The sequence below is a fragment of the Styela clava genome, chromosome 2, assembly GCF_964204865.1.
Source record: "Styela clava chromosome 2, kaStyClav1.hap1.2, whole genome shotgun sequence".
Lineage (NCBI taxonomy): Eukaryota > Metazoa > Chordata > Ascidiacea > Stolidobranchia > Styelidae > Styela > Styela clava.
Window position 1 is genome coordinate 495,651 of NC_135251.1, and position 26,295 is coordinate 521,945.

General features: G+C 37.6%; 2 protein-coding genes across 2 annotated transcripts; both read left to right on the top strand.

The window, feature by feature from the left end:
* The first annotated feature begins 9,639 nt into the window (after positions 1-9,639).
* Positions 9,640-16,643, top strand: LOC120335754 (uncharacterized). The gene is made up of 10 exons (XM_039403373.2): positions 9,640-9,775; positions 10,019-10,139; positions 11,428-11,608; positions 12,104-12,206; positions 12,301-12,540; positions 12,843-12,982; positions 13,844-13,976; positions 14,831-15,007; positions 15,995-16,100; positions 16,337-16,643. Exons 1-10 carry the CDS (start codon positions 9,702-9,704, stop codon positions 16,538-16,540), a joined length of 1,479 nt encoding a protein of 492 aa, XP_039259307.2. The 5' UTR covers positions 9,640-9,701; the 3' UTR covers positions 16,541-16,643.
* A 2,872-nt stretch (positions 16,644-19,515) lies between these two features.
* On the top strand, positions 19,516-25,790 carry LOC120335778 (uncharacterized). Its single transcript, XM_039403399.2, has 7 exons — positions 19,516-19,653; positions 20,205-20,305; positions 21,521-21,602; positions 22,588-22,804; positions 23,312-23,363; positions 23,971-24,113; positions 24,702-25,790. The coding sequence occupies exons 1-7, from the start codon at positions 19,561-19,563 to the stop codon at positions 24,839-24,841; spliced, it is 828 nt and encodes a 275-aa protein (XP_039259333.2). The 5' UTR covers positions 19,516-19,560; the 3' UTR covers positions 24,842-25,790.
* The last annotated feature ends 505 nt before the right edge of the window (positions 25,791-26,295 follow it).

The following is a 26,295-nucleotide window of genomic DNA, read 5'->3' on the forward strand; positions in this document are numbered from 1 at the left end:
TAGAAAGTGTATATACCAGTGCAGATAATTAATTACATCACACGTTTTCGTGAGTTACAAATAGTTTTATCACTAGTAGGAAAATATTCACCACTCCCTGAATTTGGAAGCGCCCCACCGAAATGAATAGCTGGGGAACATACTGGACAAACACGCGTGGCAATCGAACGATTTCGTGATTATATTAAATGTATAAATAATAAATCCTAATAACTCACGTTTATATCGGAATAAACATTAACAACCACGTTCATTCACTTATATTACTAGCTCGTGTATTATCTTCATGATTTTTACGGAAGTTCGTTTACTATACCAACAATTATTCGAGCGTGACCTGGCACGCAACATTATTATTGTAAAAATTTGTTACATATCCTCCTCATTTTAGTTGAAAATGCACCCCTGTTTAAAAGATTGGATCTAGAAGGACCTTGGGATTTGATCCAAGAATGTCAAAATTCAAAAGTTCTAACAACTCAGCCTTTTCGTAGGATTCCACACATAGTTTCACCCAAACCAATCTCGAAATGGGCTTCCTGTCCAACGAATCTCAGCAACGATTCAGTATCTCTATGAACCACCTTAAATTTTTAACCATAATTCCCTACTAATTGGCTATCTGTGGGTCTTTAAACACACAGTCTCGCCCAAGCTAATCTTAAAATGGGCTAGCGGGGTTTTAAAGATACAACAACTCGAAATATTTGATCATAATTTCCAACTACTTGTTGCCGTCTGTCGGTTATTTATCCACTCTCTTCTGAACTAATCTCTAAATGGAACATTTGTCCGATTTTACAAAATATACATTTATTTCGGTACTCCCGTAGTATGTGAACCAAGACGGCTCCGGACGTAGTGTATGTACCAGGTTTGGGTTAGGCCATAATTTTAGTCCAACATTACTTATGTTAGTTCTATTACGAGTTCGGGTACTAGCCAAGTGACTCCCGTAGTATTTGTACCTGAAATTATGGCCTATCCCTAACCTGGTACACATACTACGTCCCGGTGTCCGCCATCTTGGTTTACATACTACGGAAGTACCTTTATTTTATATAAATGTGCTCAAAACGATGTAATGCACTTTCACTCGGTATTAAAGAAGACCCAACTTTGAGGCTCTAAAATTCCAAGACCCCTTATCAGCGACCTGTCAATATCTCAATGAACATTCCTACCGAATCCCAAAGCCTTATATACAGCGAACGACACATATCGCATATTCAGGCCGGAACAATGGCGTTACGACACATAATTGTTCATTTCAATCGTCAAAATTTAACAAAAACCAGCTAAACGTACTAAAATCTCAAAGTAACATCCTCGTAAAATTATCAACTTTCGATGGCGTAAAAATTACGCTAACATAACCCCCTTATAAAGCGTCTACCTGTATACAGGTTACTTATACAATTAGGATAATCTAGTAAACGTAATCTGCCGTCGAAAGACGCACAGAAGCACGAAAGCAATTGCGTTAATAAGGGTCGATATTTATACACGGTATTGTCTTATATAAATAAAAATAAATATCGATTAACTCATAAATCCCGTTTGTATACTCGTATCTATAGCGTATCTGAATGACAATATCTCGACGTGAATAAAAGAGAATAGGACTAGGAAATAAAAGCAAAAAAGAGTACGTAGTTCAGATTTCATAAAAAGTGTTTCTATTTAACAAATGAAAAACCACTAAAAACCGTGAAAAACTTCCAAAACCATCAAAAACCTACCAAAACTATAAAAAAATCTTGCGAAAACATGCGAATAGCGCTGTGGGATATTATGTCGGTCCGAATGAAACAGAATAAGAATTGAAAGCAAAAAAAAGGGCATTGCTCGAATATATTGACACGTATGTAAGGTGTCATAAAAAGTGTTCCCATGTATTAAAAATAAAAATGCTCCCAATAGCACTATAGAAATATATCTCGGCCTGAATAAAACAGAAAAAGAAATAAGAACAAAAAATAGAGCAATGTACATATGCACGTACTTTATTCTTGAATTAAACATTTTTTGAGTTGAATTGGCAATTTATCAGATAGCAATAAATTAGTTTCTGATAAAATGACGTGCAGCCTTTTTTTTGGATCAGTTTTTTTTTTAAAAAGGGATCATTATATATCACTGTGAAATGTTCGAATCTTAGCCTCGTTAAGGTTCGAAGTGCTGTGTAATTTAACATGATATATCCATCGTTTCTCTGTTACTATGCTTTATACGCGCAGCAGATAACACGATGTAACCACCATGTTTTTGAAGAAAGGAGGCGGAGAGAATCGTTTCAGCTTGAACGCGGAGTTTGTTGATAAAATACGGTACTCCCGGATTATATGAACCAAGATGGCAGACACCGGAACGTAGTATGTGTAGCAGGTTAGGGTTAGGCCCTAATTCCAGGTACAAATACTACAGGAGTCACTTGGCTAGTCCCCGAACTCGAAATAGAACTAAAACAAGAATAATCGGAATAAAATTATGGCACTAGCCTGGTACACATACTACGTTCCGGTGTCGGCCATCTTGGCTCGCATAATAAAGGAGTACCAAAAAAAGTGCACTGGCATGGCGGGAATATACGAAAAATAGCAACATTTTGGATGTCGTAGACTCGTAGGAACCGACCAGAAGTTAATAAAATAAAAGTAATATCCCTTTAGCGGCTTCTTTCATCTTTATTTGCTGAAAATTTGACATCAATCGGCCTATTTAGTAACAGAAAATCAATTTTTGTCAACAAAACCATCCATAAATCAACTTCTCCTATAATATATTTGTGTATACAACAAAATTTTAGTTGAAATATAATAGGAGTGGCCAACACGTCGACCGGTCGATCGCTACGTCTCGAGTAATTGATCGCGTCTGATGTTGAGTGAATTCACTAACATACCCCAAAAAATTGCCTTGAACCAGTCTCATGCAGCGCCTGTTGCGTGTTCTAAAACAAGAAGAATACAGTACTGTATGCGCAAAATACGATATACACATACACTATTTGAGTCTGGGCAAGTCCGATAGAAATATTATTACGTAACAAATGCAAGTTTAGCCGCTGCCAAGGTTTAGAAATGAACGTGCGGATTATCGTGTGTCTCGCTGACAAACGATTCTACAGCTACAATACCTCCTGCAGTATGCGAAAGTTTTTGTCTCACTCCAAGAATAATCTGATAAATTCAATTTTCAACATCTTGCTTTATGTCTGAATTGTATTATTTGAATAAATTTAAATAAATGATGGAACATTTACTATATGGAACAAAAAAAAAATTTTGAGGCGGTTTCATTAAGAATGCGCCCACAGACCCGAGCTTATTTGCAGCGGGGAAATTTTTGTATAGGATGTGTAGTTATATTCACATTCAAAACCCACTCGTTTTTGGGTATGAACTTATTACCGATCTGTCGATAGCGAGCTACTTTGAAGATTTTAGTCGATCGCCGTCGAAAGCAGATAGCACTCGACTAAAATTGAAAAAATAAAATAAATGAAAAATCCCTCTAGCGACGACTTCAATCTTTAATTACTGAAAATTTGAAACTGATTGCTCTATTACAGGAGTACGCAAAATTAATTTTTTTCATTTTCACAAGGAATTAAAAAAATCTCACAATAGAATGGCTATCGCCTGACAGTTATAAATGCACCGAGCAAATTAGCAAAAGATTTAACGCAGCGCGTTTATGTATTTTTGCCCCTGTGAGCATTCCTTTTTAAATATAAACTGTCCGATCAGGATATCATGCTTGATGGGAAAAATTGAGTGTTGAAAACACCCATACGAAATGGCTTCACCCATGCTCTATTAGTTACCGGAGAAAAACGATTTTTGTCAACAACAACAATGATTTAGCAAATCGATTCATTCCGTATTAGTAATGAAACACTATATATAGCAATAACAATAATACATTTTCGGAACGGTAAATACGTAACAAACTTTTACCATTATTTCGTAATATACGTTACTTATATCGTCATACATGATAAACAATGTTAATTTACGCAAACGGAAAGAGATATTTTAAATCATCTTGCGCGGGAAATTATAACTAATGGCATAGTGACCTCACAATTACTACAATGTCAACACAGAACAAATGGCTGAATGGAATTTTGTTTGTTGTGATAAAATCACTGTCGCATCACAGACGTCCTTTTTCAGTCTTTGTTGGGAAATAATCGATTTATTGTTTCCGAATAATCATCATATTTTTATGGGCAAATATTTCAATCGATTTACCGGGTTAGGAATATTATTCATTACCATTTATCGAAAATTCAAAACGTTTTTAACTTTTCGGAAACGTGACGTCATCAGAACGATAATGACGTCACTGACATTTTATTGTGTATATAGTGTCGTCAGCAAAAGCGATTGCCAATAAATACAAATCGAGTCACGTTTTATGGGTTATTTTATTAAAAATTTATTTTCTTTTGGGTATAGATACGGAGATACCGGCATTTAGCAGTTTTAATAAAAAAAACATTTCTAAGGTAGCGTTTTTACAACTTTCGCTCGAAACAAGGCTTTGTATAAGCGTTTATTGCTAGGAAAGGAGCCAGTATACGGAGTGTCCAAAAAATCTCGATCACGTTTTTTAGTTATAACAATTGTATGTTTGAATAAATTTTATTTTATGATGAATGAGAACTACAAGCACAATAAGAACTCTTAATAAAAAAGAAAATGAAATTGCTTTGGAATAGGCAAAATAAGGCTACTATAAGGTGCTTTCGCTCTGAATAAGGCTGTACATAAGCACCCGCTGCCATATATTAGAAAGGAGCAGAATCTTTCTGTTATTCTATAATTCTAATGTTTTCTAGAATAAAGCCATAAAAATTTATGCTCCATAAAAAAGTCTGCATGAGTAGTTTGTTTGGTGTCCCGTAGTATGTGTACCAATATGGCGCACAACCTGAACATAGTATGTGTACCGGGTTGAGGGTTCAGATTGTGCGCCATTTTGGTGAACATATTACGGGAGCGCCGTTTGTTTTTCGCTCAGAAGAAGTCTCTGCACAATCACCCGCTGCTGTATAAAGAGCTGCTATTAGAGAAATCGGAATCTTTCTGGTTCGCCCTGGCTACTTTATTTATTACACCCTGGTTTAAATTCCGATGGGATAATCATGTGCTAACGGACTCATTGCCGTCGAAAGATTGTTTGAAAACAAATACCTGACTAACTAAATCCCCATTCGGCATGGAACCGAAACCGGACGAGAGCCCACGGTTCGCCATATGGTTAGGCCGTCTTATAGCCTTTCCTCACCCCGGGATAAATATGTAAATCCTTTCCTTCTATTGAATATTTTTGAGAATTTTCTCATCTTTAACCGCACTTAATAAATGTTTTAACTACAACAATTTAGCCAAACTATCTACATCTCTGCATTGAGTAAAAAAAAAGCTTTTGACTGAAAAAAATTCTTACTGTTTCAAGAATCTGGCCCCACACCAGCACAAATATATTCATGTATCGTTTGAAAATACGCGTACGGATCCACCAATACAAAAGCATAGAAATAAGATACGTAGTCAGGAGATATATGTGTGTTAGTGCACAACAAGACTCTTGAATCACTTAGGATAGTCATCTTTATTCCCGATACAGAATCTTTGCATTATACGGATCCAACAGCGCAATGGCATAAAAGAAGGATAAGTATTTAGTCACGCGGTATTCCAATCGACAAAACATGAAAAATAATTCTTTCAACATCGGTTTAAAAAACCGCCCAGTCATTTTACCTTGCATAACTTGCACAATAATAAAAACACCCGGAAAAATTAACTCTTTTTGCAATTTCGCTGAGCTTTTATATAACCGTATGTAATTCATGATTTACTGCGAAAATACAGTTTAATTTGACGCACCTTTTTCATAGTTAGCATGTGATGCATATGGTAAACACTATTTGCAATATACATTGTAAGGTTTCAATTGATTTTAAAATATTTATTGTGCAAACAAGCGGTCTTGTGATATGAAGTGTTCCCATCATCTTTTATATTGCAAATCGAGATAAGATAATTCCTGAAACAACATAATTAAGTTAATAAATGCATTTGTAAAAATAATTTTAGTGATGATATAAATCAAGGATGTGCGACATTTTTGTCGATGGGCCATATAACCAACTTCAGACATCTAGCAGGGTCACATAAAATAATTTTACATGCGGGAAAGGCGAGAGAAAGCGGCTATTGCTCAGCCTTACATTAATAATGGCACTGGTCAAAACGGTGAAATATTTAACCCAGCGATGAGAGCAAAAATAATTATGTATATTCACCTATGTGATGGGTGGGTTGAATCTAAGTGTTAACAAGGGGTCTCTAAATGGCTTGTCGGGCCGGGTATGAACTGCGGCTCGCCTGTTGCACACCCCTGGTGTAGTTGATAATGCATTGAAGTGAATTATGATCCATCGCAGGAAACAACAACAAGGTGAAACATATTAACAAAATGGTCCATATGTACGTTTCGTGTCTAATTAGTCTTATTTATACATTACGGTGTTATTTTATCCTAATCCGTGTACTTCGATACAGTTGACCGTAACACCGCAATATTTCCTTTGAAAAAGTCCGGTGACTTTCTGAATAAATGAAGTTTTTCTTTTTACCAGATATATCCTACAAGAAGCATGGGACAAAAATAAACATACAGTTTTACTAAGATAGTGAAAGCTGTGGAGAACCAGAACTGGAAATCGCCCTAACACATTACTCATACGTAATATACACATCAGTGGTTCCCAACCTTTTATGGCTCGTGGACCACTCCCGGATGGTTTGGGCGCGCATGGCCCCCTGTTTATCATTCTAATGCATGGGTCGCAAACTTTTGTCGTTTGCGGGTCAAAATTAAAGGTTGTAAGTCATTGGCGGGCCGCACATATTTTTGGAAAGTTAAAAACCGAGGGAATGACCAATGAATCGCACTTTTTCACATAGATTTAAGTTAAATTCGAAGCAGCGCGCGAAGACTGACCATTTGAATATTTCCTGCGCCATTAAACCATTTGCGGGCGGTAGTTTGCCGACCTCTGTTCTAGTGGTATTCAGAGTGTTATTTTGTTTGGTAAATTCCCAATTCCATTATGTTCAAACAATTCATGCTCAACACCATGTGAAATAATCTTATCAAGCAATGAAACTATGAAGAATGGGGAGTTTTCTTGTGAAAGAGAAAATTAAAATTGTTTATGCGTCTAGCATTATTACCCCCTTCCGACCGCTCCGTGGATTTCTTGGTGGGCCACAGGCCCCCTTCTGGGGACCGCTCATGTACATAATATATCACATATAATGAGACTCGAATTACACAAAATGTTTTTTTTTTATATTTTACATCATTCCAGCATTAAAGACTTTTTGGACCTCCTGAAATATGCGCACCAAGATGGCGCACAACCTGAACTCAGGCTGTGTACCAGGTTAGGGTTCAGGTTGTGCGACATCTTAGTGCGCATACTTCAGGAGTACCGAATTTTTAATATCTAATATAACGAATTTCGAATCTATCCGAATATTTAATTTGTTTTTGTTATCCTAGCTGATAAAAGATTTTTCCTCAAAAATTCTGATCAAAAACCAGTCAATAACTTGTTTTTTCACACAAGACCAATTTCCCGCCACCGAATAAGGTCGATAGTTACGTAACAATACCGCAACTATTGGGCCAATTGTTACTATTGTTTCCTGCAATTGAAACGTCGTAATAAAAATTCAAACATTTTTTCTCAGGTTACATCAGGTTGAGTTGGAAAGTTTATTGAAGTTCAAATCAGTTTTGTTTGTTTGTTTAATATAAATTTAGTGTCACGCGATATTTGTCCTGATCGTTTTGCGCAAACATTTATTTCAGCCTGTCATATGTTTACGAGGTGTTTGGTTGAGTAGCAAAGCAAATAGTGCGTTTACGATTTGATTTTTATAATTACTATAACGGTATTACATATCGTTTGGGATCAAAGGTCATCTCATAGTATATCGAAGTTCCGGGTTTACCTAACAGTTTTTTGGAAGAGGAGGGGGGTTACCCAATATAGTTAGTCAGATTTTGGTATGCGTTAGGTTAGGGCATTGCGCAACTTATTCTGACCTAACCTAAACAGAATCTCCTCACTTATCAAAAATTAGTGGTGGGGCGATAGTGCCGAATTGGGTCACCTCCGGCCATTTTCTATTTAAACAACTTATTCAATGAAAAACACCTTGGAAAGTTATGGCGGTGTGGCAATGACAAAATAGTAAGGCTCATATAACTAGATTAGGTTACCAGAAAAAAAAAATCGAAATAATGTTAATAATTCTTGGTTTCGATATTTTTAATAAGTTTCAAGAATTTATCAAATGTACGAGACGAAATATTTTTTTAAGAGCAAGGGAAGCGCACAAAATGTTTTGGTTGGCGCATGCAGCCCGCAGGTCTGGTCTGGTATCTGCCATTTTAAAGTTGTAGCAAAGTATTCAGATATGGCACAGGAATTCATAAAGTACTAAACTTGTTTAAGTTGAAAATGAAATTCATCAATATCATATATAGTTTGTTGTCTCCTACAATTCTATAGAATGAGATGAAAAAAAACCTAAATAGAAACGAATTGAAATAAAGGAAACCTGTATTTTTTTTCAGGAGCGCGCAAAATGCATACAAGTTGTTGTTGTTGTCTCCTACAATTCTATTGAATGAGATAAAAAAAAAACTTAAATAGAAACGGATTGAAATATAGTAAACCCGTTTTTTTTTTCAAGAGCGCACAAAATGCATACTTTGTCCATCCCAGGTCTAGTATATGCTCCCCATTCAAAAAATAAAATATCTTACTGTAATTCTTTACTACACCGATAATAATAAAAGTTTCCAAGTAACAGCGGTACACAGTCTGGTAACTTGCAAATGCCAATTAACTTAACACTTTTTATAACTGCATTAATAATATCACATCTTATATTAACTCCTTTTCTAAAACATCGTTTCGTTTGCGGCCTCTTCTTATCACTTATATTCTCGGTGGCGTCCGCCGTGTTAGCACGCGGCATAGCATGTTTTAAGTCCAAAGTTCATCTGTGACGCAACAATGCAATTATGCCCAGCAAATTGTGATTAGACAGTAGAAATAGAGTAGAAGTGTTTATGAGCGAACTATGAAAAGCATTTTGCTTAGTCGAGGGATTTAGGACTAAAACAGAGGCGAAGATAATGATTAGGATATTCGCTCTGAACGAGGTTATGAAGAAGTAGCCACTGATGCATAAGACACCATTTCATTTATTCATCAATATGTTGCTTACCATAAGAGGGCAGGGTTGTGCGACATTTTATGTTGGCGGGTCAAATTATCAACTTCAGCCATCTAGCTGAACCACGAAAATAAATTGGTTTTTCGGTGTACACAACCAATTAAGTTATAATTTATTATTTATTTATTTTCCCCACGTGTGCCTTTTTGAACACGAACTGTCGAATTAAGATTTTATGCTTGATGGGGAACAATCTGAGTGTTGATAAGGGCCATACTAAATGGCTTAGCGGGCGGGTTGTGGCCCGCAATTCTACTCGATGGAGGAAAAATAATTAAACAAACTTGTATGCTTTTTGACTTTAGATTGTTAGATAATAAACCATATTTGATCAACTTCAATATTTGGCAAAGAGATTCAAAAATGAGGAATTCAGTTATATTCATCTGTTTCCTGTGTTCCGCGTTCCTTGTGGTTCCTGGTTCCTGTTATTTCAGGTATTTTTAAAATTTGAATTCTTTAGATATGGCTGTCTCTTAAGACAAAGTTCTAATCTGAAAATGCTTCTTGTAAAAATCTACTAAACTACTTCATAGGTGAAATCATTCCGGTTTTACACTCTGGTTGAATTGATGAGATTTGAACTTGGAATTTATTAATTATCCTATTCTAGAATGCGTATAAATCTGGGCGCAAGTCTTTTTAAACTATTCTAATTTCATGTATTTTCCGTCATTCAGCAAATTCCTGAACAGAATGCAGAAAAATTGGATGCAATCCTGGGAGAGAATGCGAGACCAGAATCTCAGACCACGCCTCGTTGCTGAACTTCATCTTGAAGGGAGTCCTACATTTGTCCAGGTGGGAAAAAAGTTTTAAGAAGAGAGTGTTGAAAGAATTACGAAAATCATGACTAAAAAAACAAAGTATAACGTAATTATAGGAAAATTTAACGTCGTAATGAAAAGATACGTCACAATAAGAAGTGACGTCATATTTGTGATCAGCGCGGTGGGCGGTTTTCACTCACATTTCGAGAGGTGCCTTATTCCTATTTATGGAAAACAGAAAATCTGCAGAAGTAGGAATTCAAAAAAATTAAAAACTTCATAATACAGTGACGTCACGTCATAATACAAAAAGACCTGCCTGTTTGCACCTTAGATTTAGTATTCTCCCACTGAGAGAGGCCTACCAAATCTAACCTACTATTTTCCTGTTTCGTACAAAATTTGGGTGAGATAAATTTCACTCCTCAAATTTCGTCTAATGGTAAACGAGAGAATAAAGACCGATAACCACTAATCTAATAAAAATGATGGCAAAAAATTTGACCATCGGTACCTATCCATATTTTTTTCCCAGTGGCTGAAATGCTGTAGAATAAAGATAACTAGTACAACATTGGCGTAGCCAGGGGGTGCCTGGGGCCATGCCCCCCCCCCCCCCCAATTTTCAACATACTTTATTGTTTAAATGCAATTTAGCAGCATTTGCAGTGAGACATAAATTCACACGCCTTTCCAACACGATTTTACTCTATTCTTGAACGATTTCCTGTAAACTAACTTATCATGGCTTGCTATCAATAATCCTTTCACAAAATGAACCAACCGAGATAGAGAAAAATGCGCGCTTATATGCCATGTATACCTTCAACAGCAAAGTAAGTCTGTTAAATGATTCTTTAAATATTGTTAGATATCAGTGTCAGTTCTCATTTTAGTCTTGTACGGAGCAGAAGTCACGAGTAAGCGTCGTAGTACGTCCTTGAATAAAAATCGAAATCCCTCCAAAAAAAAACATTTGTGCTGGCTACGCGCTTGTATTCCGAGTGGTTCGAGGGTTGCTCTTTTGTAACGTTTAGTATGATTTTCACATTTAAATATGGTTGCCCGAAAAAGTCAGAACGCGCTTAGACGGAACGTTACAGAAATGTATTTGTGTTAGTGTGTAGCAAGACTCTTGAATAATTACAAATAAACAAACTTACTAAAGCATCCTTAAATTTCATGAATCTGAAGAATGTAAACCTTGCAGAAATACATTTGTGTTAGTAAGAAGACTCGTGACTCGTGAGACACAAGTTTAAAATTACTTTATCACTCATTGTACTTACTTCCTTCTAAACGAATGGCTTTCTTTTCAGATGGTCGAGGGACCCCGTAACGAGGTGGAACTTGCAGTCAACATGCACAACTTGACCACGAATGAAGTCTCTCTGTTACGTATACGTGACGTCACGCCGTGGTTACGTCATGAAAAACCTGCCAAGATAAGCACAGTGGGTAAAAACATTGGATGGCCTAACTCCGTTGGAAAAGTAGAAGGTGAATATTAAATATATTCAAAATAATAACTGACATATTCGTTTCCCCAGCAATATATTTTTGTCGAATTCACAACCTTTTTCTTCATGGGGGGCAAATTACGGCCTGCGGGCCTGATCTGGCCCACCTAAGTGTTTCATCCGGCCTACAGACCTCTTTTGTTACATTGTGCTTCTTACTATCATATGAACGTTAGCCTAGCTGTTGTAAATGAACTGCTTTTTATTCCTAGTTTTTGACATTGAGTTTTGAGCCTTCAGCCCAGTAATCAAGTCTATTATAGGTAACTGGACCACTCAGTGAAGCAATTGCCCACCCCTGTTATAGATTTGTCCTGGCCTTATTGACATAAACTGCTTCAAATATCGTGTCAATTGATTAATAAAACGATAAAACGCAACGTGTCTTCGAGATTTCATATGACTCCGGCAACTCTTGGCATTACAGTGATTACCTGTAACTTCGTTCTGAGATGAGTCTTTTTTAATATTTCAGGGAGTATAATGCCCGGAAGCACTGAGGACATCTGGTGGGCGAGTACGGTGTTCTATCTTCCCCAAGAAGAGGAAGGCAGACTAGTTTTCCTGCCATTGAACGGGTGAGAAAATGTTATGTGTCGGGTTTCACTGGATAACGTATATTCAATCTATTTATAATAGGACTAGCACGATCCTATATATTTATATTCATAGGACCGTGACGGAGCTGCCAACCGGAACAGAAATTACCCATAATCCAATTCACATATCATCGGGAACAAACGGGAAGAATTGGTATTACTCCGGGGTGAAGTGGGTGGATATGAACCAAGACGGCTGGCCTGATATTGTGACGTCAAGATCACGTGGTATGCCCGGATCAATCAAAATATCTGAGCTGGTTTGGTTTGAACATCCGGGCTATCGTTATCTCGTGTCTTCAGTACGAGGAAAGTAAGTGACGTAATTAATACTATGACTTTGATTATTGCTATGTTATTTTGAGTACTGCCTATCGCTGTATCGTATCTTCAGTAAGAAGGAAGTATGTGACGCAATCAATGTTATGACGTCATTTTGATATTTTACTCTCGAATATTGCTGTAGTTGTATCGTATCTTAGGCAAGAGAAGAGTAAGTGACTTAATAAGTGTAAGTGATTTAATACATGGATCACCGCTCTGCAAAAGGTTTCCACTATGTTCCTTATTATAACATTTGTCAATAAATTAATATCCATATTTTGTTTCCTCTAGTTGGCGCTCTCACCCCATTACTCACGGACCAGATGTCGCTTTTGAAGTTCTCCGTATACCGCTACCTAGTGGCGAAAGCAGACAAGTTCTGATCGGAGCTGGGTACTGGGATAACAAGCTGTACGTTGTCTGGACCGACGGTATGTACGAGTCCTATTGAATACAAAATGGAGTTTGTTGCTAAATTGTTGTTGTTTTCGACAATGTTATGTGAGAGATTGAACTGGAAACTCGTACCAGTGTTCCCTCTAAGGAAAAGTTACACTGAGCAAATGTTTGTTTCAATGAGCATGGATATTCTAAGGCTGAACAGAGTTCTAAATAATTTACAAAATTTGTGAAATATTACAACAGTAGAATAAGTTATAAGAATGCGAACAAAGTACAAATTTAACTCTAATAGCTCCTTGAAATACGACATCGGACAGCGATGGCATTGTATGATCGACTAATAATAGCGCGTTACAGATGATTCCAGAGATAACAAGGTGCTGTATGTGAACGCAACAGACACCTGTGTGACATCACAATGAACAGTAGCAATTAAACTACATGTGAAACACGAAACGGGCATTCTAGATTGGCGCTAAAAATTTGACGAGCCATGCTTCGAAAACGTGATGTTGCGCGAGAATGAGATTTTACTGCGCAAATGGCCTGGTGGTATTGCGCAATAGCGCACATTAGAGGGAACCTTGCTTGTACGTCATACCTGTTATCCCGAACATATCTGAATTGCTCGAGTTAAACAGTATTCACTGGTGCACACTGCTTTGTCGTAATTTTACATATTACCTCTTGGTGGTAGCCCACAGTTTCTTCCGACCATAAATCTATATAGTTTCAATAGTTCTTGGCGTTTTGGTGGTCGGCCTCGATTTGTCTTAGAAATGAGCTTTTTTTACTCCTGAGAGATTACGCGCCACTTTACTATGAGAAAATTATCTCAAAAAAAGTTCATTAAAAATGATAATCCTATGAACTTTACCCTCTACTTTTAGACCCGGAAGAAGATTGGACTGACCCGGAACAAGTTAAGGAAAGGGTCATTGACAACCATGGATGGTTCTTTGATTTGCAACTCGCTGATATTAACGCAGATGGAAGAGATGACATTCTTGTATCCACGTGGAGGTAACCGCTGTCATTTTGGGAAATATGATATTTTCATAACAAGTGTTTGCTCAAAGCAGTACATTTATTTGACCAAAGTCAGACTATTCCAAAAGACAAAATATGCAAGTGTGATTTAGGATAGAATTTACATATGTATCCCGGAATAGAGGAATGCCGTTAGGGCGGCTTAATAATATGGCGAACCACGGTCTCTCGCCCGATTATCAGTCAATGTCGGGTATTGGGTTAGTTAGGTATTTGTTTTTCAGAAGCATAGATTTGATTTGAAGTGATTGATACTAGAGTATTAGTTGATTACTCTGTACTAAAACACAGCAGAACGTTACGAAATAAAATTATTCAAAGTTGAGAGTCTTTGAAAGGGGACCACGGACACTGAAGTTTGAGAACCCCTGCTGCTCGATACCTATCACTGGTTTATCGAGTCTCCCTCACACTGAAATGCATTTTGTATTTCTCCTACTTATGTACAATGTATGTACAATGTGTTTTGGCATGTGTTAAATAAACTACTAACTGAAGTTCTAGTTCAGGGGTGTGCTACCTGCGGCCCAAATACGGCCCTCAAAGAAAATTTTTGCGTCCCGCGGAATTGTGCCAATTTCGAATGATGCGCGGCCTGAGTATACCTGAGTCTGAGGTGCATCTGAAGTATGCGAATCCAGATGGTGGACACCGGAACGTAGTATGTGTACCAGGTTATGGTTACGTGCGTGCAACTACTAGATTACCTATGTTGAATAATGTTGCGGCCCGCGGTTTCATTAGTAGTTATTTCTATTTGGCCCTCCGGTATTAAAGATTGCACACCCCTGCTAGATACCTATTAATCCAAATCTTTCCTATTTCAGCCACGGCTCGAAACAAGGGTCTGTGATCGCCTACGAGATTCCGTGTGACTTCATACGGGACGAGTGGAGGAAGCACATCCTCATAGATGGCGGACTTGCATCTGATCTTCCCGACCTTGGATCTGGAGGAAAAATTAACGCTTTCCATCCTGTTATTAGACATGGAAGCCTGGACAGGTAAAGGAGAACATTGCTTTTATTCCGCGTGTAGATAAAGCAAAAGCGGGGAATTGTGCTTTATCAAACAGTACATCTTAAAAATCGAAACTTCGATCGCAAAGCTTTTTATATTATTATTAGACATGGAAGCCTGGACGGGTAAATGGGGTATATTGTTTTATTTCGGGGGTAGTATAACAAAAAAATGAGATAAATTTTGTTTGAAAATTGTTGAGGAATTTCAATTCTAATGCTTTTCAGCCTGTTATCAGACTTAAAAGTTTGGGAGAGTAAAGTTCAACAATAATTTTATCTTGAATGTTGTAAAATGGAAAAAATAATATATTTTTCCAAACAGTATGACTTGGAATTGACTATTATACAAGTTTTATGTCCACCGCTTTTTATCCTGTTAGTAGACATGGAATCCTGGTAATAAAAAAAAAGAACATTTATTTTATTCCGGGTGTAGTGAAACAAAAATAATATTAAAAATGAGGCAATTTGTGATTTTCAAATAGTATGACTCAAAAATCTAATAAATATAACAATTTCAAGATCGAAGCTTTCCATTCTTTCATTAAATTAGACGGGTAAAAGGGGAAGACAAAATTTATTCTGAATGCCTGGTATTTGACCCGAAGTTTTGCGATTTTTAATCCACGGGAACAATTTTGTATGACATTTAGGAGCACTTTGTCTTTGTGTCCAAAAATCAGCGAACAACTGGGTGAGACTGGAATCGGTTGAACACTAATAACTAGTATTTTCCTCATTGTTTATTGCGCCTCCCTTTACCTTGATGAAAATTTTTCTGTTTTTTGTATTGTTCATTCATAAAGTGTATTTTAATATGGCGGAAAATGAATTACTAATTTAATTGAAGTATCAGTTATGTTTTGATAGTTTTTAAACCGTCAGTATTAATTTGTAAATGGATTAAAAAAAAATTTCACCGGAATTTTACTGTGTTAGGCCGTAATACCTGTTCCTTTCCTCATTTAGAAAGAAGAAACCGTTCATCATGGTGTCGGGTGACGACGACGGACAAGTCTATGTTCTTGTGCCTGACTCGCCAAAGACTAATGATTGGAAATACACCAAGCACACCGTGAGTATAACTCTTTGTCCGTTTTATCCGACTATAACTGTATATAGTTCCAATAGTGTCAGCGTTCGCTAGCAATTTCTTTCAGAAACAAGTTTTCTTTACTTCGAGAGTATTGATGCGCACTGAAACGAATGTAAATGCATTTGTGTTGCGAGACTCTTCAATTACACAGAAGTAAAAAAAACTTGGCGTTCAGAAATTTTAACCACAGTGCTAATCATTTCCCATATCTCTAGATCTACAAGTCAAGAGGAGCTGTTGGCGCCATATCAATCGAAGATCTGAACCACGATGGCTTCAACGAGATCGTTGTCCCAGTGGTCGCATCCAATAAGTTGATGATCTTCACCTACGAACCAGCCGAGATAGGACCCGAGTACTTTGTTGATGAAACCAGGAAGATGGGTTCGATTCCCGTTGACACCGACTTCAATTTTTAAAACTTTATCCGATCTCTCGTTCCACGTTTTCGAAGAATGTTGCAATATTAAATTTATTTGGTTCCCTACCCTTCAATTTGCGTGCTAGAAATTTGCATAAAAACCCCCAAAGTTTTGTCCTTTTCCTTCCTTCTGGTCGGGTTTTGATTTTTAAATTTTTCTGCCTAAGAAACCTTCAACATCTGGACACGGCATATTATCAACCAAGTCACTATACTACCTATTAAAACTTGTCCAATCCTCCTTGCGATAGTTTCACTCTCAATCCCTGGTTGATGGAAAATTCGTAGTCCACTTTTAAAAATTCAAAATTCAAACCCTGGAGAGACCAAAATTTAGACCTCAATTTCACAATTATGATCTCCAAATTATAATTTTAGCAATTTCATTTCAAATTTTAAAACTATATTTTGACTGCTTTGTGGAGTTTGAAATTCCAACTCCGGAAAGAACAAAATTTTGACTCCAAACTCCAACAATTAAAAAGTCCTGATATGTCAAAATTCAATTTGCCGCGAATTTCAAGTTACCTAAAAATTTAATTGAATTAACAGTTATGTTTTAATTGTTTTTCAACCACCAGTAATAATTTGTAAATAAAAGGAAAAAAAAAACATTCGGGATCTATGATTGGTTAGGATGGGGGCAAAGGTCATTTGAGCTAGGAAACCCGCCATCTTGTTTCTACGAATTTATATTCACGATTTGTGTAAAAAACCTATTTATTCCTATATATTAGGTTTACAACCTATATATACCGAGTGAACCCAAATCAGAACCCATTAATTTCTGTTCGTGTATGATTGTACCCATTAGTTCGAGTGATCCAGGACCTTTTGCACAAAAGTTATGTTTATGTCGAATATGAGTTACGCTTTATAACTTTGAAATGCCAAGAGGCACTGAAATTATATTGAATATTGGCGTTGTATCACGCGCACTCACTCAGAAGTAGAAAAGACTCATCTCTGAGTAAAGTCAGGGGGCGACCATTGAATTGCAAGGAGTTACTAGAACAAAACGTAGTTATGGTGGTGAGTTACATGTACTCGGAGAGAAAAAAGAATAGTCACAGACGACAACGAAAATTTCGAGAGATACTGAAATTAAATGGAGAAATCGTATAGCATTTGGGAATAGTAAAGCGACGTGCACTTATTCGAGTCATTTTGGGGCGCACATGCCTCTTTAAATGGACTGCTCAATAAAATTAATGTTTTTTAAGTTTTAATAGAAAGTTTTGTTTTATCATCTTTAAATTCATAAATTCCGATTCATAATGTCGAGTCCGATTCAACTTTACAGACCTGTTGCGGCATTGCAGACTGTGCTTCCGCAAGGTGGCGCTATGAGGCCGTGAATAATCGTCTGGGAATTCAATAAAATGACGTAATTTCCGAAATCATGAGCAAGCATAGCAGTTATTACTCATAACTTTCGCGCAGACAGTTGAAGCGTCGAAAAGCTATTTTAAAGGGCTGGAAGGTAGGAAGTGGCTTATGGCCTAGTACTGCAGAGTAGGGCCCGGTGGTGGTTACGTAGTGGCCTCGCAGCTTGCAGATGTTAGGCTTTAGAACAGGGGTGGACAAGGTTTTTGGAGCAGGGGCCAAGAATTGTTCCACCTAGACTGGCGTGCCATGTGAGTGTGACGTAAAAGTTACATTTTATGAACAATATTTACAATGTTACAAAAGCAAAAAGTAGTAAACGATAAGCCTCCATCAAAATTTAGTTTCAGTTTGGTCGTGGCGCATCAGGTGGGTCGGATTGAATTACCCAACAGGCCAGATTCAGTAATTAGCCCATGTCAGGTTTATAAGTTAGGTGTGTTTGCCTGGTGATTGAAGCGTTCGTTCGACTTAACTGAGTTGTCGTCGTAGGTTCGAGTCCAAATCCCATGCCAACCACCTCACTTATGATGTAATAAATTGAGTAAGCAAAGCCGATGTGAAAAGATTATGGAATTATGGTAGCTTCTGTACAAGGCTTTGTTAGGCTGATTGTCAGGTTGCGTTAGGTTGATTGTCAACTGAAACCCTGATACTTTTACGCCAGATTTTTTTGATGTCTGATCGGTTATTTTAGTCGCTATGTTTAATAATAAGAAGTAAACACTTGAAATCGAAAAAATGGGTACTCCCGTAGTATGTGAACCAAGATGGAGAATCCCGGAATCTAGTATGTGTACCAGGTTAGGGTTAAGCCATAATTTTATTTCAATTTTCCTTATTTTAGTTCTATTACGAGTTCGGGGCTAGCCAAGTGACTTCCGTAGTCTTTGTACCTGGAATTATGGCCTAACCCTAACCTTGTACACATACTACGTTCCGGTGTCCGCCATCTTGGTTCACATACTACGGGAGTATTAAAAATGAATGCATTACGGTCAAGGAATTAACAACCCGTGGTCAATTAACCTAATTAATGTACTTATGGCGAATGGTACTTAGTGATCGTGGTCCTCAAACGATGGCTTAGTTGGGATAGGATGGACATGGGCCCAGTTTGACAAAACTGGCCTAGAGGTTAAGCCAAAGTTATATTCTCTTAGAATTATCGTCGGATTCGCAATTTGAACCAAACCGAAGAAGTCAAGGTTACGAGTTTTAGTAAGTGAGAGTCGGTTTCGGAATTTACGAGAATAAAATAATGTAAGAAGGTATGCAAACGCCAAACCTATTGTCGACAAAATTTGGCTGAATTGGAGTCGGGGTCGATTCTTTTATTCTGATTGCAAGATTAGTATTATGATAATAATATAAAAACTAAAGAATACTAGTAATACTACATCGAATACAAAGCAAACTTCCTCTTTTATAACGGCAAAAACCTCGCTGGGGAGAAATTTCTCCCCGGTTACCTATGGCGAAGCCTGTCGATTGAATCGAAATAAGAATTTTAGCTGAGAATTGAGATTTTGTAACTGAAAAGCAACTGGTCTTTACACGTTTTATTATCTTTTAACTATGTATAAAACCACCATTATAGTAACATTACCTTAATGAATAAATATATATAAAATGTTTAATGGTGGCGAAACTAATGACCTCACAGAAGATTCTGAACCTGATTTTATTGACGTCAGAGAAATTAAAACGTCATCAAAAACCATGGTAACTATTCAAAGATTTTTGCCTGCTCGCTAGGTTTGCTAACCTAAATGTTGGAGTCGAAGCTTTTCAATCCGGATCCGTAAATCATTTGTTTTCCTAAACTAGCCATTCCGGTTTGGACGGAAATTTTTTCAACTCTAGAGATATGTTTTTTGTCGTCCATGATTTTACGATTCAGTTTCAAATAATGACTAAGAGTAATTGACGTCAATTTTTGTACTCCGGAGTGTGAGACGAAGATTGTTTACCGGATTCGGACTGCGGATGAGAATAGCAGTAATCGTCATTATTTCATCCTCCGGTGTTGGAGTTATGAAAAATTTGTGAACCGGAGTCGGACTCCGGGGCTATATTCAAATATTTAATTTCGAAAAATGTCTGAAAGTCGCACGCAGAACATGCAATTTTTTAAACCCTGGCTATGAAGTCGGAGCTTGTGAACGGGTATCCGACTCTGGAGCAATATATCTTTCATCCGAAAATTTTAAATACATTTTTGAAATGCATGTCGCATCATTATCATTTAAAATCGCATAATCTTTCTCACGCAGGTAACAACGTCACAAACACCGGAAATATGTGTCAACAACGTTCCAGTCAAATTACTCGATTGTGACGAAATAAGCCAAACCAAACGAAGCGAAACAGGAAGGTGATATTATAGTCAGTGATTCCCGAACTATTTTTAAAAAACCTAAACAGGTATCCATCCATCAGTTATTTTATGCGCCTCATTAGGATAGGGCTCACACATTTAACCCGTGGGGGAGCCGCCTATAAGACGGCTTAATCATATGGCGAACCATGGCCTCTCGTCCGGTTACCATTCTATGTCGGGCATGGGGTTAGTTAGCCAGTTATTCGTTCCAGACGCATGGACTTGATTGTAGGGGAAGCCGTAACCAACGAGCGAGCGGTTGCGTGAACCATCCTGCGACCAATAAATATTAAAAAACACAAAAAAACGAAAAATAAAGTTTTGCAGACAAATAAATCACAATCAACTTACTTTAATTAATTCATTGTATTCATCGCGCATTCATTCACGCTATTAGTGTCCACAAACCGCTCCGTGGCAATTATGGCAAAATACAATGTTTGTCAAATGTAGCAAGTTTAATAATAGTGGCAAACCTGATAGCCTTTTTATTTGAACAATTCACATTTAATAATATAGAATCTCGGATTCAAATTGAAACTTGCGTAACCCCTTGACTGTACTGGCGGAACCCCACTCGACAACCACTGCATAGAGAATTCAAAATACCACCGCATAGAAGAAAACTTTGGCTCCCCCTTGGATTGCCAAAAATTACGATTGAAATTAAGGGAAATTTTAATTCCGATTCTGAGAAAACCAAATCATGATAAAATAAAACTTATGTGAGAGCTTTAATTTGGTGGTATTCGAACGCTGGGGCGCGCCTCCTAATGGGCGTAGGAAATTTTTAGACGGGGTGTAGTGCAATTAAAAATAAAAACATTTAATCTTACCCGCCATGTTTTTAAAACTTTTCATTTATTTCATTAATTAATTACTTTCCATCCAGGTATTTTTAACGTGTTTTTGAATAAAACATACTCTCACCTCTATTATTTGTAGCTTAATGTTGGCTAGTTATTTTTAAGTTGCGGCGCGAGACTTGACAAATTGTAAAAAAGGTGTGCGGCCTAGAAAGTTTGAGAACCAATCTAATTTACTGTTAGAAATGCTTAGTCAAGCAAACAGTCTTTGCGCCAGTTTTTACTTCGGGAGCTTCAAAATTTAACCATATTATCGTGTAAAGAGTCTGAAATTCCTCCAAAAATTGGAATATTAAATTCAACTCCGGAGAGTTTAAAACTAACGCATAAAATTAAATTCCAGATCTTCGTTGAAGTCTTCTTTGACTCGCCTAAAAGATGAAGAAGAAGGAAGGAAGCGAACCATATCATTTGACCTCCATGACGTAAGTACATGACCTTTGACTTTTGAACTCGGTTTTTTAGTTTATACGACGCTTATTCACGCCTTTCGCTTCGAACAAGGGATTGTAAAAGTAAGCAAAGATACGTAACGATATGTACGGAAAAACGACATTGTAGGAAGCAGGTACTCCCGTAGTATATGTACCAAGTTAGGGTTAGGCTATAATTTTATTTCGATTTTCCTTATTTTAGCTCTACTACGAGTTCGGGGACTGTCCTTGTTAGCCAGGTGAATATACCCGTGCCCATAAGTTTCAGTCCCTTTATGCAACTAGATATTATATAGGCAAACGAAATTAGTTCCCTCCATATTGGTGCACATACTTCTGGAGCGCCACAAAATATTCCAGGTTCGGCATCACCTAACTAATTCATTACACTCTAAATGAGGCGTTGGGTATGGGATATGAACAAGAGATAATTAACTCTAATGTTTAACTAAGAAGTGATCATTATCTGCTCTAAATAAATGATCTTGCGATCTTTTCTAAAGTTAGAGATTAGATAACTTACTTTGATCTCCACAAAGGTGTGGCGCATCGTGCTAAGCGTTAGGAATACTCTCGCCACCGCACCTCTGATTACCATGCCTGGGTTTGCAGGTTTGAATTTCATGCGGGGATAATTATGTGCGAGAGGATTGCTGGACTCCTCGCCGCCGTAGGGTGGTTCACGTAACCGCTGGTCGGTTACGGGCTCTTCCACCATCAAGTTCATGCATCTGAAAACAAAATATTTAGTTAACTAATCCCATACTCGACATGGACTGGTGACCAGACGAGAGGCCGTGGTTCGCTATATGATTAAGCCGTCTTATCAACTTTCCTCTCCCCCGGGATAAATATGTGAATTATATCCTATGGCACAAAATGGACAAACACACAGGACAGAGAAGTGGCTTAAACATCAAATAAGGTTCAGTTATGCGACAAAATTATATAAAATAGGTTTGATTTTTTTCAACAGCAATATTCGAAACCGGATGTCACTGTTGAGCCTTCAAAAAGCGACTCGTTACGTAATCTGTTTACGTCGTCGCGATGGTCTACGTCAGAATCGGAAAGTGATTCCGAGTTGACTGAACATAACCTTGTAATCAACCAGCAGTCAGACTCCAGAGATGGCGTCACTATAAAAATGACGCCACTAAAGAAAGAATCCGCTACACAAAGACAAAAATCTGGTAAGTGTTTGCAATATTCTACTCGATGATTTTTCACGCCTTGCACTTCACGTTTTTTCACACTCTGCCCCCTAAAAGGGGGGGGGGGGATTCTTTGGGGGCACGAGCCACGGAAACCTTCACTGGGCACCATTCACGATTGCTGACAACATTAATTGGAAGTACATTAATCGCTATTTGTTTCTTTCTTTGACTGTTTTGCATTTATTGTTTTGCCTTTGTAAATTTTTTTTATTATTAAACGTGGCGTTTTAAGAGCGACGCGATGACCTAGCGGTTGAGGCGTCTCGGATTACACATATCGGATTGAAATGACATGCCACCCCTTCTTCCGTGGTGTAATAAATCGGGTTAGGGTTATTAATAAGTATCTCCACATCAAGCGTTAGATATCATTGCTGCGTGTGTAGAGCCTAGTTCGGAGCAAAAGACAAGACTGAGCCCCGTATATATAAACCTATATATCCAGGATTCTATATCTCACTCTTCTAATTTTCTCAATTTCAGCTTCTCGGGTCGCAGCGATGAACAAGAGCAAATCACTGAGAGCCACAAGAAAGTGAGTTTTTGATACAGCATTTGAAATTCAACGAATTTTGACTTTTTTTATACGACGTTCATTCTCGCTGCGAATGAGGTCATGTGCACCCTGAGTGAGGTGTGGAGCGTGATATTTGAACTCAACATCTTACTCTACCATGGCAACACAGTAGAGTCTGACGCTTTACCAGCTAGGCCATAGAGCACACGTTTATTTTTTATACTGTGTTTTTCCACTCTTGAATGATAGACAGCTATAGACAAGCACTGATACGTAAGGGTGCCACTGTTTTTTAATATAAAGGGACCTTGGCATGGACAATGTCTTTGTATAGACAGACACCGATACGATACGTGAGATGCTACTGTTTTTTAAGGCAGAAACCTTAGCATAGACTATGGTACGTAGTAGTATTCTATTTATTGGACTTCGTCTTTTCCGGCTTTTTTTGTTTTTAGAAGGAGCAACTATAATTTTGGAAGTATCGCAATTTTCCGCGTCGCGTTTTTTGCGCATAGCGCTGTTTTGTGAACTAGACTAGAGAATAATGTCGAAAGACAATAAAGGTCACCAATGCCACTAATAATTAATACTGATATTACAATTTTGTTTAATATTCCAACAGAACATCAGCTGACGTCATCGTGAAACGACGTCATTCAACCGGCGATGACGTTATAAAACAAGCAACAGCTCTGAGAGATTCAGCGATAGACTTGATATCCGACGAGGAGAATAGCGAGGTTTATACGGCTGTCAGTTTAGCAGGTATATGAGCAATTTGTGTGAGGTGCCGTACTCCGGATACGATCTCATGGAATAATCGACTCCAACTCCGGATTGACAATTTTCGACTCTGGGTTTGAAATATAAATAGTATTAATTCGGCTCCAATACCAGCAAATACGCCAATCACCGGCTGGAGTCGTAATTTCTTCTCAATCGGAGACGGGATCAGTAGTTGAAGTCAAAAAAATTTCGAACATGAGTTGGAAACCGAAGTAGAACGGTGTGAAACAGGCAGCCCGCAGGCCAAAACCCGGACACCTAAGCCATTCAGTGTGTGTCCCGTGTCAACACTCTTTTTTTCTCTTTCAAGCATAAAATCCTAATCTGACAGCTTTAAATTACTCACGTGGGTAGAGTACATAATGTATTTTGCTCTTGTCGCTGCGTTAAACCTTCCGCCGTTTTGTCCGGTGCCTTTATTATATTAATTCGTACATGAAAAAACAGATTTTTTGTGTGGATCAGATAAATGTCTGAGGTTGATTATATGGCCCACTGACAAAAAATTTTGTGGTCACCTATCTTAGAATGATATGGAAAATATTTGAACTCAATTTCTGATTTCAGGAACATTGAAGAGAGGCTCTCAACCTGTCCGGGAATCAGGAATAAAGCGGAAGTACGTTATAATAGGAGCTGTTGTTGGAACTGCTGTCGCTCTTACAATTATTGTTATATTGACTGTGTTATTGTTGCAAAAGGAATGACGTCACAAATGTATGACGTCATGTGAATATTCATGAAAATTATTAGCAAAGACATGCGAAATGAGGATTGTATGAGAATCAATTCTTTACTGTGTGAAAATTGCGTCCACCAGTTTACAGCTGATCAGTGAAAATGAGCCACGATTTAAATGAGTATTGTGACCTAGCCCTTTGTTTGATGATGTCAAATATTTTTGGTATTTAGAATATATGACGTTGATTTTTTATTTTATGTTGACACCTCCCGCCAGCAACTATACATGACAATAATTGCACTTCACTAAAATGGGAGGAACATACACACTGTATTAATCTTCCACTACAAGTATTTATTTAATTTATGAGTCGATAACACTTATTAAGATTATTTTCAATGCGACACTTTATCGCGCGTTTCACTCAGCACAAGGCCCTGTAAAATCTCACACTAATACGTAAGAAGTTGCTATTTCTAAAAAGATCTGTTTCGACACTGCTTACTTAGGATATCTTTCATGATCAACTCCCATAGGCGGCCACTGAGTATCTACTATTCTTTGGAAGGACCGGAACCGGATTGCTAGTCTACTTTATTACACCCTGCGTGAGGTGGTGAGCATGGGTCTGGTGTATTCGAGTCAAACGATTTACCAACTAGGCGAGGTGGTAATCTCGAGATGGTAATCTTTAAACAAAATGCCAAGAGGCTGACTCAGGACTGGACACAATTCGAGGAAAGACTGTCAGGAAAACAGCAGGCGTTTCTCAATCTTTTTCGATATATATTCCTTCCTTTGCCCATTGTTTTCAAACTGTTTTTTCTCCCCAACTATGCATATAAACTTTTTTTAATTTTCCAACCTTTCAAGAGTGTTACGCATTTGCACTCTGGCTTCTGAAGAATTTATATTGCGTGTATAAATATGTTTTGCACTGATGATAATAAAATAAATAATAAAACTGCACCGATTACGAAGAAGTCTTTGTGTTTTCTCACCAAAACCAACAAAATTCTTTTTTGGGGAGCAAAGTTCATAGAACTGAGCGAAAGGAAATTCACGAATTCAAATTTCTCCAACTCTATAATTCCAATTCGGAACTTCTCAATACTAACACTGTAATATATTGTATTAGTATTCGACTAAAACTGTAGAATACCGAGTATTTGGCTTCGAAAATAAAAGTAACTTTCGCTGCCAAAATTAGTCATTCTAAAATACAGAAATTCGGGTACTCCTGAAGTATGCGCACCAAGATGTCGCATAACCTGAACCCTAACCTGGTACACAACCTGAGTTCAGGTTGTGCGCCATCTTGGTGTGCATACTTCAGAAGGTCCGAAATTTGTAATAAAATACTAGAGATGGGACGAGACCGGCGATAGAATTCAGCGAAATATAGCAATAGAGGGAGTAATCATAAAGTTTGCGAAATCAGAATTGAGTATGAACTCAGTATGAACGCGATTGCGAATC

What these genes read in the sequence shown, in the direction of transcription:
- LOC120335754 (XM_039403373.2), top strand. Translation starts at nt 9,702, where the DNA reads ATGAGGAATTCAGTTATATTCATCTGTTTCCTGTGTTCCGCGTTCCTT. An exon ending in CCTGGTTCCTGTTATTTCAG is followed by an intron (nt 9,776 to 10,018) that starts GTATTTTTAAAA and finishes TCCGTCATTCAG; the next exon opens with CAAATTCCTGAACAGAATGC. An exon ending in ATTCTTGTATCCACGTGGAG is followed by an intron (nt 13,977 to 14,830) that starts GTAACCGCTGTC and finishes TTCCTATTTCAG; the next exon opens with CCACGGCTCGAAACAAGGGT.
- LOC120335778 (XM_039403399.2), top strand. Translation starts at nt 19,561, where the DNA reads ATGTTTAATGGTGGCGAAACTAATGACCTCACAGAAGATTCTGAACCT. An exon ending in TCACTGAGAGCCACAAGAAA is followed by an intron (nt 23,364 to 23,970) that starts GTGAGTTTTTGA and finishes ATATTCCAACAG; the next exon opens with AACATCAGCTGACGTCATCG. An exon ending in TACGGCTGTCAGTTTAGCAG is followed by an intron (nt 24,114 to 24,701) that starts GTATATGAGCAA and finishes TTCTGATTTCAG; the next exon opens with GAACATTGAAGAGAGGCTCT.